Genomic DNA, 13777 nt, shown 5'->3' on the forward strand with positions numbered 1-13777 from the left:
ATTTTAACCGATTTGGCCAAGTAGCATTTGGAGCTTCGTTTTTTTTGAAACACAAAAACTCGAAAAAAATATATAAAAAAACTGGTTACATTTTTGAATTGAGCATATATTGGTGTACTGAAATTTTTCCTAAAGAATTAACATTTAATTTTTAAAAATCAATAGTAGGAATTATTGCGAAAACCTATGGATCAGGAAAGACTATGATTGTTGTTTTGAAGTTTTATTTTTCAATCAATCATACAACATGATAGCAGAGCTGAACCAAAGGGTGAAAGAAAATAAGCTAATATAACTCTAAAAAAGGGATAGAGTATCTTACTCTCTCCTTATCGGATTATTTTGGGTGATGCAAATAGATCTCAAACTTTTCATAAATATTCAGATACATAGACATTGGCATCAATGGGAGCCCTTGGCTCAACCTATTTTTCCACCAGCCCCTAGATTTTGGAAAATAAACTTTTAGGGGGTATTTTAATTTAAAAATTGAATGAAAAATTAAAAAATTTACCCCCCTCTACATATTGGAAATACATTTTACTTCCTCCCCGATTTTCGTGAATTGACACCACTATCCATAGAAATGAAAAATAAAATAACAAGATTGGATAAAAGAACTATAAAGTAGACGGAGTATAAAAATCGATGTAAGTAGGAAAAGAACATTTTAATTTACATAGTGCACTCGACTCTCGAAAACTCGAACCTAGGTAAATCAAAATCTTCGATATTTCATATTATTTTCAATCTCCTTGGAAAAACCTGTATAAATCGAAGAAAAATCCATGCATAACTCGAAATGATTTTGTAATTAAATTTTACCTCTGTAAGTAAAAGTGCCCCAAAAATTACCTGTATATTTTCGTTTAATAGGTCGTCATTTAATTTTCACTTTACCTCCACAAATCAAATTTCACCTATGTATCTCAAAGTGTTTCCAACGAACCTTTGTTAGTCGAAACCCCGGTAAGCAGCTTGCAACGTGTAAATTTTGACAAGTATTAATTCTGTGTAACATATTTGTGTCAAATACCATTCAATTTCCTATTAAACTGGATCTATTATTGACATTTGAAAGTCAAGTCTTGATATGTCAAGTTTATAATATACTAATAAAGTTACTTTTCACTTTTAGTGGCTATAGGGATTAAATTTAGCAATTTTGTACCTCTGTAACTCAAATTTTTATTTGGTTTACCTCTATAGCTCGTTACCTTTACCAACCTAATTTTATGCAGAATGACCACTATAGCTCAAACTATTTATAAATCGAACTATACGTACAACGAAGAAAAATCGTCACCTCGTGAATTTCAAGTTAGCGAAAGTCGACTTTATACCTAATTTCCGATGCAGAATATGGGAACTCTTATTAAATATAATTGATGAATGTCAACATTTCATCAAGTAACGAAACCCAAGTATCTGACTAACTTTTGACGATTAATTAGTTCCCCACCAGAATGAATTTCCTGTATCCATGGATGATAATTATTAGTCCTCGACAATATAAAAAAAAACTTGATTCCTTTCGATTTTACCTTAGCCGGTTCAACTGAAGCCAAGTAGAGACACGGTTTCGTGATAACACTGCAACGTCCGTCAGTGTACGTTTCGCTTCTTGCTACATAAAATAGGCCATCAGATAACACAGGTAAAAATACTTATTCGTTTCCAGGGCCTAAATCTCCAAAGTTTACTTTAATGTCTTTAAGACGATTATCATTTACAAAACTCAAGAATATTAAATGTCAAAGAGCTAAACCTTGGGGTACTGCACATTCAATTTAATTAAGACTATTCTAAACCATGGGTTTTTTAATCAGAAATAAGGTCATTCAAACCCTTGAATCTCTTTGAGAGGGAGGGAACTAAAAAAATAATTGAATTATGTCTTTAACACATAGTAAGACAGATAAAGGTATGAAAAAAAGAACCTCTTGCATTTTGAACACGCGATTCATTCTTTGAAAAAATCAACCGCTTGGCTTCAAATGTTTGCTGAGTTGAATTCATAAATTCGTCCAAAGACTTGATACGCAGAAACGAGTCAATCGTCTTTCTCTTCGTCATAACGTTCAATGGTGGTAGCAAGTTTATTGATTCTTTTTCGTACCATGGTCTAGAAAATACAAACAAAGTATAAAAAAATGTTGAAGTACAGTGATGGGTGAAACTTTTTAAGTTTCATTTCAAATGACTAAAAACAACTAAAAAAGCCAGAAAACGTTACGACTTCACATCTGAAAATATTTATCAACGAAAAAAAAATAGAAGGGAAAGCCCAATTCTACTAAAAATAACACAAAAAGAGGAAAAACTCCAAATATAAGAACAAGAGAAAGGAAAGAAAAAAACATTAAAAATACATGAATACAAGAAAAAACATAATAACTTTTTATTATGGTAACGCATAGTACACAATTACAGTTAAGCTGAATCCACAACAATCCATGCATAGGACATAATGAAAAATATCTTCCAATATGTGATTTTATGTAAATGAATCAAGTTCTACATATAAAAACCTTATGCATACCTTAGGTTAATGTACTTCACGATAATTAAAGTAAATGCAAAATGGCACAGAAAATAAAACGAACGATTTAGATTCATATTAAACACATCGAGCTCTTCCTAATTAACCGCATCTAAATTTTTGCGAATAGAATATTTTACGAGATAAAAGTGTTCCAGCAGAATAATGGGGAACTTACAAAAACTTCAAATTACGACAAAAACAAGAACGAACATTCGACTGCTCAGTTTAAGAGAGCATTCCCGAAGCGACGAGATACACAGTGCGTGGGGCAGATTACAATTTTGTGTAAACGCGCTTACTACAGCTGTACTTCAATGCACCATGTTTAAAATAGCTGGCGCGGAAAAACTGCGATGATATGTTCACAAGAGGTTTTAGATATTCTTCTAATTAAACTGTTACAAATGAAATCTCTAACACAAAAGCTATATAAAAGTCAACGCAAAAATCAGCTATATTTGTTTTTTCTAACTGTGCATCATAATGCGGTGTATGAAATGAATGTTCCAAAGGCGCTGAATAAATTACTGCAGGCCTTTTTCTTACACCTTAGAGAGGAGTGTTACTGTTCTTCCCTGTTGGAGTCTAATTTCAAAATTTTGGCGTGATCTCGAACATGCAGGCTTTTAAATGAACAAGTTATTATACGCAACTTTTTTATCTTTCTCAGTATCAAATATTTTCTAGTAGTCTACCGAAGAATTCATGGTAACGGACTGTAAGTAAGGAGCGACACAGCTCAATAGTAAACAAAACTTGAAAAACAGAATTTCGATATCAATCAAATTAAAATTATTAAAAGAATCGGCTTATTATGCTGGTTCGACGTATATAAGATTCGTTAAGCTTAGTGTTACCTATAAAAGGCTTCGAGCCTTAGAAAATTTGCCTGATTTTCAAAATAGGGAGAGAAACAGGCCCTTAGAGACAATGAGTCCTAATGAGAATCAAACCATTAGATTCTGCGTATCAAAAAACTCTACCACAGAAGTATCAAGCTCATATTTGCAAAATATGGAATTTTGTATTTTTTGTCAAAATTAACATCAAGGATGCGTATTTATTATACTTTTTTCCCAGGGGTGATCATATTGAAACTATGGTTTTATAAAATCGGGAGAGGGCTCACCTGAACGGAGATTAAAAGTTCTAGTGCTCTTTTTTAGTTACCAAAAAGATTGGAGGATAAATTGCCCTCCTTCCACACCCTCTCCCTCCTTAAATCATCGAATCAAAATTTTCCAGGCCCCTTTTTCGCCAAAAATTGTCCAATCAAAATTTTTAGTTGGCCATTTTGTTCAGCATAGTTGAAAAGCTCCAAAACTTTGTCTTTGGAGATTACATGACCCCCCCCCCTTGGGGATAGGTCTTTAAGTTATAAAATTTGCCCACAGTTCACGGATAGAATTTCTTATAGAAAGTATTCAGACATTTTTTGGGGGAGGAAGATTTTGTGCTTGGGGTGGGTTTCCAACGAGATAATTTTCCGTGTGGAGAAAATCTCCGAAGGTTAACTGGTCAGGGGGAATTTTACACTAGGGAATTTGACAGAATTCCTATATAAAAATGTTTTTATTTTTCTTACTTTCTCTTTGCCTCCTCAATTTTGCATGTGGGGATGTTCTGAAGAAATTTACAGCGTGTTTGGATTTCCGAGAAATTATTTCCACGGAAAGGGGGATTTCCGAAATGATTGAAAAAATGATCCGAACTTGAAGTCTTTGTAAAATGAAAGTAAGGTTAGGAGAATTTTTCAGGCTGAATCTTCGTCAAGAAATTTTATAGAGGGGGAGGGGATTTTCAGCGAGGATGGAATGTCCCAAAGAAATTTTAAGGGGGAGTGGAATTTATTTTCAGGGGGAAGACCATTCCATGGAGGAGTTTCATATGAGGGGAGGAGATTTTTTTATGAAAGATAAGGCAGACTTCCTGGCAATATTTGAAAAGAACATAAATTATTTCGTAAATGAAGGCGCTGCCTTCCACCTCAATACCTTGCGCTTTACGGTAAAGTCTTGCTGTTTGTCCGTTTTCTTAAGAATGACTTCTGAAACACAAGGGCTGTTTAATTAGAATAGGAAGCTTTTTCAAAAGTGCAAAAAACTTTAGCATGAAGAGCAAGGTATTGAGGAGGGGGGAGACAGTCCCTTTATATATGGAATAATTTCTGTTCGTTTTGATGTAATGTTGCTCCTTGCTTCCAGCGAAAAAACTTTTTTTTTCCATTTAATTTAGCAAAGATCGTACAATTGGTTGAATTTTTAAAGCGATTTTTTTTCCTGTCAATTTTTTCTTTAATTCTTGCAACAAATCAGGGACTCAAGGGTAAGAATATATAATAAATGTATGTATTTTTAAAATACTTATATAAAATAAAATGAAAAGTACTGAAAAACTGATGCAATTACATTTTTTGTCTTCTCATTTTGATGCGGAAGACACAAAAGCTTAATAATACGGTTCTGGTATTTCTATCAACATTGGGGAGGAGCATATAGCTCTTTTATGCTGTTGGAGTCTCATTGGAAAATTTTGCCGGTTCTTCGAAAATGCAATTTTCCATTAAAAATAGCTATTGTGAGACCACTTCTGTTTTTTTCTGCATGTAATTTTTACCAGAATATAAAGCACAGAATTAAGGATAGTTGGATTTTAGGTGTTGATTTTACACCGTTTTTACAACTGTTTTCTTTTAATTCTTGAAAAAAAAAAGACAAATGGCAAAGATATATACAAAATCAATTTTGCTGTTTTCACTTCTCCCACAATCCTTGATCAATTCAAGTTATTCTTTCTTCTTTAAAATGTTATATCAATACTTTAGTTAGGATACCCGCTCCCTAACTGAAATCGAATAAAGAAACAAGTTTTTTGAACTGAAAGTAAGGAGTAACATTAAAACTTCAAACGAACGTCAATTTACTCTGTTAATAAGGGTGACAGCCCCCTCCTAACTCCCTCACTTGTTAAGCTAATACTTTTTAGTTCTTTAAAAAAGCTTCCTATTTAAATTAAACGACCCTTTTGCATCAGGAGTTGTTTTTACAGACTTACGAAAAAAGGATTAGAACTTTAGCGTAAACTACGAGGAACTGAAGGAGGTAGTGCCCTGATATACAGAATAATTCCTGTTCGTTTTAAGTTCTATTTTGCTCCTTGCTTTCACTAAAAAGGAACTTATTTTATATATATATATATATATATATATATATATATATATATATATATATATATATATATATATATATATATATATATATATATATATATATATATCTAATTTCATGTCTGGAAATCATGTCACCCCCCCCCCCCCTCCATGGAAAATTTACCCCCGAAAATACCCCGCGGAAAAACCCAAAGTAAGATTTCCCTCGCAATTCCCTTCTTACTGAAAACAGTCCCCGAACATATTCCCCTTGAAGATTCTCCATATCTTCATTAAAAAAAAAAAAAAACTTCTTCTTTTCTAATTTAAAATCTGATCGTTTTCAAGTCATGCCAGAAATACACCCTCCTCCTTTCCCCACAAAAAGTATTCTCCAATGTAATATTCCTCTCGCCTCCTCCCACACACACGCACTAAAAAATCACGTTGACAATTCCCATCCCGTGGAAGATTTTCCCCAGAACATTCTTCCCACATGTAAGATTGAGCAGCCACAGAGAAAGTAAGACAAATAAAAAGAATTCTGCACATAAATTCCAGAAAATTGTAACAGACAAATATCCATGTTTTTACCAATAACAAATAGTGTATATAAACAATGGGCAAATTCCAGAACTTACAACCCTTTTCCCCTGGGTTGTGGGGGATTATGTCAGCCCCAAAGGCATACTCATTGGGCCTCTAAACTAGGATGAAACAAATGGCTGTCTATAAATTTTGATCAGATGTTTTTTTGGGAAAAAAGAGGCATGAGATGAAGGCTAGTTGCCCTCCAATCTTTTTGGTCACTTAAAAAGGGTACCAGAACCGTTCAAATGAGCTCTCTAGGACCATTCAAACTTCTGTGACCATTCGTTCGGTATGATCAACATTGGGAAATAAACACACATCCGTGATGTTTCTTCTCACAAAAGAAAAAACACAAAATTCCGTATTTTTGCAGGTAAGAGCTTGAAAAATTCCACAGAATGGTTATCTGATCTGCTGAACCTAATGGTGTAATTTGTCATTAAGATTATTTAGCTTTTTGGGGATGTACCTCACTTTTAAAAAATCACGTTAATTTCCTCAGGCTTGTAACTTTGGATTAGTAACTTAAACTCAATTAACTTTACATATTTGGAATCAGTACAAAATGCAATTTTTTTATATATTAATTCTTATCAAAATTATTTTTTTACAATTTCGTTTACTATTGCGTCAAGTCACTCCTGGCAGTTTACTGCCACGAACTGTTTGGTATATTCAACAATAATAATTCATTCTACATGTATTTTAGTGTTGTCAATTTCAAGACACTGTCGACCAATGAAATAATTAATTTTAAAATATATGAAATAAGATGATTTGACATAAGGGGCAAATATTTTTTGTTTTGCTTTATGAGAAAATGAAAATATTAAGTCATTGTTTCCAGTATAATATCTATAAATGGTCGAAATATCCTAAGAATCTTCTTTTCCTTTTCAATTAGAAAATCTAATCTCACTCTCGGACAATTAGCCCATTAATGCCCGAGTCAAGATCTTGCTAGAAATCCAGGCTGAATCTTTTCAAGGGAAGTCATTGGGGTCTAATTTAGAAGTTCTTATTGCAAATAGCATAAATTGGAAGGAATCGTGACGCCAAGTAACAACATATTGTAAACATGGATACCCAAGTACAAATTAGAAGGAGTTAAGACGCCAAGGAACTTGAAGGAGGATACAAAAATCGAGAGGGATAATGGTACGAAGATGGGGCAGGGATTTAATGAAACAAATTGGAATTATCACGAACTTAAAGTAGATTACTTATGTCCAAGATCAAGGAATCTTGTGCAACGTCATTGGGGATGTTTATTGGGTCGCTCAGTAAATTCCTCTAGCACATTAAAGTTATCGACAAATTTCCATCCTCCATAAAATTTCTTAGCTAGGCTCTTTATTATGACTGAGAAAAGGAAGGGGCCTGGGATAGTACCTAAGATAATTTCTTAAACCAAATTGGCTTGCCATAGTGTAAAAAAAACGAAAATATTGAATGGACAAACAAAGTGAATATTTCGAGAGGACAAACGCCTCTCTTCTTCAGCCTGAGACAATAATTGCCAAAAATTATAAGAATTAAAACCAAATACCTAACAACCATAAAGCGAGTCATTCGCCAATATCCGCGATTTGCAGGAAATCCAAAAAATTAGAACTGCCATCGACGGATACTAGCGAACAACTAAGAAATAAAAGAAAACATTCATTCACTTAAAAGGAAAAGAACCAGCAATTAAATGAGTTAGAGAACTATGTCATCTGATTTCTGATTTTAATAATTGCATTCTTTGCTGACACCCTTTGAGGCCTATGGGGTTGTTAGCGTGTTTGATTGTGATTGGGAAGATGGTTCAAGGTTTATTTCAGGGATTACTAAACTATCGGCTTCTCTTTTGAGAAAACGAAATACGGCTTTTTCATTCTTAAATCATCAGAATCTCTGTTCAAAGCTAGACATATATTTTGGTATTTAAAAATTTCAACAGCTTCCCTGTAGTGTTGGACAATAACTTTGTCATGTGAAATTAAACTAGCCTGGTTAAATATAATAGTATCTTCCAGGTGATCAAATATGTGTTCTGCAAGGGTAGAGTGAAAAGTTTTTTTTTTGCTTATAAGGGTGCTATTAATTAAGGTAGAGTGCTGAGTTAATCTATCCGTAAGCCGTGGTCAGTTCTTCCGATGAACTAAAGACCACAAGAGCATGGAATTATGTAGCCACCAGAGTTTTGACCTTTCGGGATATGGTCTTTACTTTGATGAATTCGGGAACTGATAGTTTTACTGGGTCAAGAGCAAATATTATTTTTCTTCATATCTTTGGAAATGTGTTCTGAAACCCCTTTTACGTATGAGAGACCAAGGTAAACGGAATTTTTCCTTTGATTTGAGTTAACCGTGTCATTTTCTGATAACTTTTTAATACTTTTTTCAATTTAAGTAACGCTCACTATGCGTAGGTTTTCTATAAACCCAAAACTCAAAACATGTATCATTTCGGTGTACCAGAACATCCAAGAAAGGATGCCACCTATCTACCTCTGATACCACAGAAAATTTGAATTTTGGATTTAAGGAGTTAAGCAAGTGAAGGAAAGACCCCAAAGATCCTTCACCATGCTCCCATGAATAAAAAATATCATCTTTAAAACGAACCCAAAATTCAGGTTTACAAAGACTTTACGAAATAGCCCTTTCTTCAAGGTCTTCTATGATGATATCAGCCTCTATTGGTGAAAGGGGGGCATCCAATGGAAGTCCATATTTCTGTTTAAAAAAATTCCTCTATAATAGAAATACAAAGAAGTTCTGTTGCAAAGTGCTGTAAGTAAAAGAAGTGTCCGATTCGAAAGTGTCGATTTTTCTGAAATAGATGGTTTAGAACTGAGTTTATGCTCCAAAATGAGTTCGGCCTTTTGGGGATCACAAAATATTGAATCCGCATCAAAACTGCCAATTCTTGTATTTTGTTTAACCGAAACTTGCTTTACCTTGGACACGAAATTAGAGGGCGAAATACAACTGATAAGAATTTTCCTATGTTTGTTGTAGGAGAGTTAAATCAGGAAACAATAGGTCGAAGTGGATTACCTTGCTTATGAATTTTAGGAACACTATAAAAACGAGGAGATGTGCCGCCATGAATGGCTCTGGGGAATGCCTTTTTAAAATCAATGGATTACAAATTAAGGCAAGTATAGGGTTTTACAACAGTTTGAAAACCAACTTTTCATAGACTTGAAACAGGCATTCGCCCTCATCTTGAGAGAAAGTCTAGGGTATATTCTTCTTCCTTTTGGCATCCCACCCACTTTGGCTGCCTAAATTGCAAACATGTTCATAAAGTTCAAAAGCCGTGCTATGATTAGAGAAGAGCTCACGAAAAGTTTTGACTACCAGTGTTCTGCGAGACTGTCTTTTATTACTGGATCTCTGCAATCTTTTTTTTTACTGCAGTCCTTCCCTCACTGATAGCTCATATGGCGCCCTCGTAAGAAGAATAGTGATAGACAAGCTAGCTTACGTCGATGATATAGACCTCATATCTGAGTCCCTTCCTGATCTCCAATCCCAGGCCGACACCATTCACATGAACACCAACCTTTTTCGGATGACCATTCGAAAACAAAAGCTATGTGCTGCTCACGTAAAAACGATTCCCCTGACAATCACAGCCTCCCACTTTAAGGTAATAATATAGGGCAGGTCAAGAAATATAACTATCTTGGTAGCTTACTCATCTCAGGCAATATCAACTTCAAAGATATCATGGGGCACCTGGTACTTTTTAACTCCGGTTTTAAAACCCAAATGCCCATATGAAAGAATAAAAATTTGTCAGTAATCCTCAAAGCCAGGCTATTTAGCTCACTCATCGTCCCTATCGCAATTTATGCCTGTGAAACTTGGACTCGTAAAACAGATGATCAGGATTACGTTGCTGCTTTTCAAACACAATCACTACAACGCATCGCCGGGATTATTTACCATAATCGAATACCCAACAGCAAGATTCTCCAAAGTTTCAATGTCAAATCTATTATCCTAGACGGAACAAAACTGCTGCAACTTATATTTCTAGGACACACCAAGCGTATGGAGAGCACTCACCTCCCGAATATAGCCTTTGAAGGCCGTGTACATGGCTCTCGCCATAGAGGATGACCCACAAAGTTATAAAAAAGACGATTTTTCGTCGCTAAACGTGCCGTACTTTCTTCGCCTGGCAGATGATAGAAGTTCATATAGGCATTACATCATTAAACTAGTGAAATAAATGCTCCCAAAACTACCATCAAGGATGGATAGGACTTAAGTTAAATCAAACAAGTTAATCCAAATATATTTAATTTATTGTCAAGTACCTCGAATTTCTGAATATGAAAGTCAAAGTAAATATTTTTGGTTAAGACGATAAATTTGAATTTGTCATGTTTTAGGAACCGTTTGCAATTTTTAAGCTTTCAACAAAATCAACAGTTAGCATCTTATTCCTAATAATGGTGGGGTAATACCAACTATATTCGCAAGCTACATTTGATTTCCTTGATTTATATTTCATTTTATGGACAGAAAACCAGCAAAATATATGAAAAATACTCAGAAGAAAAATATTCGTCCTATATTGCAAAACTGTATAACAAAACAAACTTACTGTTGAGTGGTCAAAAGTTTTTCAAAGCTGGACAAAAGTAACTGAACTTCCTTAATTTTAAGTGACCGTAATCCAGACGGATGGACAACATCTAACAATTGTGGCACAGCTGGCTTATATTGCCTAATATCTTGTAAGAGCACTGAATTCTGGTATATTTTCTCCGTGAATCCTTTTGCAGCTATTGTCTACAAAATATGAATAAAGATATCTATACTTGATTTAATTGATAACTCGTGTACAAAAATAAAAGAAGGGATTGATGAAAAAAAATAATAAAAAACAGCAACTGCACATTAAGCACTTACGGTAACATTTATAAACTGTGCCCTCATACGAGACATGAAAAAAAAAACAACAACTATAAAATAAATAAAATAAGAATTAAAACAATGGATGACCTGCAGTTTTCTTTTAATATTTTCTATCAGTTTTGAATCTATGATTTTTGGGTCATTTATTGCATATTTACAAAACAATCTAGAGTTAAGAATCCATCCATAGCAATACGTGGAGCAGATATTTGTTGAAGGCCATTTTTGCTTTATGAATTGCATTGAAGTTCATCCAGATTGACAAAACATACAAAATATGACAGCGCGACAGCGTTATAAATGAAAGCGAAAGTAAAAACGGTTAATACAGGGTTTTATGCAAAGGAGTTTATCCCACCTCAATCATAACCACTTCTGATTTTTTAATTGAAACCTAGACAGATATTAAGGTATTCATCGGATATGAGGGAAGAAGTTTCTGAGATACAGTCAGTGGTCCGACCATCAGCATGTGAGACAAACGATATGCTGACAACTCGAAGAATATATGATGAGGGGCATTTCCTCTATGCACCCAAAAATACATATCCTTATTATTCAATACATGTTTTTTTTAGCAGCCAAAGCTAAAAAAAAAAAACCTACTGACTGTATGCAATCTCTACTATGATAATATGATAATTTTTTGTGGTTATGGTCCTCAACAAGTTCGCTTCCAGGATCTTTATTATTATTGGTGTTATATTTTAGTTTCATTTGAATAAATTGAATTGAATTGAATAAATAGTCGCTTGACTACAAGCTATTTGCACAAAAAAAGACTACTATCCTATGAGGCTGATAACAAAAGTTCTGTGGAGAAATACACATATAAGGTACTCGTCGTATAACATCAAGTAATTGTTTTCAGACTAGCTGCTGGCTGGAAGTTGTGAAGGTTCTCCAATCAAAAGAAGTAAATTAATCAAGAATTCGATTGTTACTTATCTTATTTTCCTTATTCTATTCTTATTATGGGTTTTTCTTTCAATCCTGGTCAAATTAAATTTTTCATAGATTTAATTTTAACTTTGTTAAAATTTAAATGCCAATCAAAAAATTTGTGCAATACATTTTCAATGGTATAATTTTTGATAATAAAACATGGAGTAGTATAAGGCCATTGCTGAATATATATACACGAGCGAATTGGCGAAAATGTCTAACTTCGTGGGGGGAAAACTTTGAAAAACTTGCCAACACTTTTTCAAAAAACACATTTGCTTGCTGCCAATCAATTAAAAACTTTCAAACCTTAGTTTCCTTATAATGTCTTCTTCGCCAGGCGCTCATAAAAAAAAGAAAAAAAACAGATTTAATATGTAAAATTAAAATCAAAATCTATACAATGTATACCTCAGTGATTGCTACTTTTTATTTCATTCTTTGAAGTTAATTTGTATTTTAGGTAATTAGAAACAAAACTTTCGTTTTATTTTTCAATTGATTTATACCCGGCAATAGTCATCGGCCGATTTGGCTGGCTAGAGATTCCTTGGTGGGATCAGTGTGCATTTTTTACGGCAAATATGTCAGAATTTCTACATTTTAGCTTTTTATATTTCACTTTTCCAACATGTGTACAAAAGTAAATCTCAGGGGGAAAATTTTCTGCCCTCCATATATTCAAAAAAGCCCATACCCAAGAACTTATGCTGAGATGCATATATGAGGTTGTATGCTGAATACATGTTTATCTAAAAATTCAGTCAAATTTTTTTAACTGAAGTAAAGAGTGATATTAAAACTTAAGACGAACAGAAATTACTCCATATATGAAAGGGATTGTCCCTCCTCAACGCCCCACTCTTTATGCAAAAGTTTGACTCTTTCTCTCAACTCTACTTTTGAAAACAGTAAAAAACTTTAGCAAAAATACAATTTTTGTATTTCAGTAGCTGTTTTTTAAGAGTTGAAGAAAAAATCAAAATTTAGCATAAAGAGCAGGGATTGAGGAAGGAGCAGCCCCCCCCCTTACACACGAAATAATTTCTTTTCGTTTCAAGTTTTAACACTAATCCTTGCATGCAGTTAAACAACTTATATTGTTAATTTCCAATATAAATCCCTAAGTAATTGATGGGCGCAAGAATCTTGCACTAGAGCATAATATAGTAATACTTTATTTATTATCGATCACAATCAAGACAGCTACCTTCTTCTTTTATAATTAAAGATATTCTACCATGATATTAATAATGATATCAAGCATCCTAGACATAATGTGACACTTACCAAAGCCAGATCACTTTTAGACCTCATGTTTTGCACAACATCTAGCTCATGAGCAATATATTCATTTTCTTCTGTTTTAAGTTCATTTTGATAATATTCAATCAAGCCTCTTTTTGCAGCAAGAGCACATGTAATTTCAGCCAGTTGCCAACATGGGTCCCCATCGACGGCCTAAAAATTAAAATATTTACCCGGCCTTTTCAATTTCCACCTTTTTAATAATTCAAATATTGCGCTGAAATTCGATTCCTTTAAACAATCTGATTGAAGATTTTTTTACAATTTGGATTGTAAAAATTTTATTTCGTTTCACAATCTCGCATTACAAAG

The 13777-nt window shown here is 33.7% G+C and overlaps 1 protein-coding gene across 4 annotated transcripts in view; it reads right to left on the reverse strand.

Annotated features, from left to right (window-relative positions):
* LOC136042732 (chromosome partition protein Smc-like) overlaps window positions 1-13777 on the reverse strand; it is a 101202-nt gene that overhangs the window by 9698 nt on the left and 77727 nt on the right. For all 4 annotated transcript variants that reach the window (XM_065727698.1, XM_065727697.1, XM_065727695.1 and 1 more), the window contains 3 exons: window positions 13448-13618; window positions 10899-11086; window positions 1941-2125 (listed from right to left, as the gene is read on the reverse strand). In XM_065727698.1, coding sequence (XP_065583770.1) covers window positions 1941-2125; window positions 10899-11086; window positions 13448-13618 — 544 coding nt within the window. The remainder of the gene's footprint in view (window positions 1-1940; window positions 2126-10898; window positions 11087-13447; window positions 13619-13777) is intronic.

Source organism: Artemia franciscana, unplaced genomic scaffold (assembly GCF_032884065.1).
Source record: "Artemia franciscana unplaced genomic scaffold, ASM3288406v1 Scaffold_188, whole genome shotgun sequence".
NCBI lineage: Eukaryota > Metazoa > Arthropoda > Branchiopoda > Anostraca > Artemiidae > Artemia > Artemia franciscana.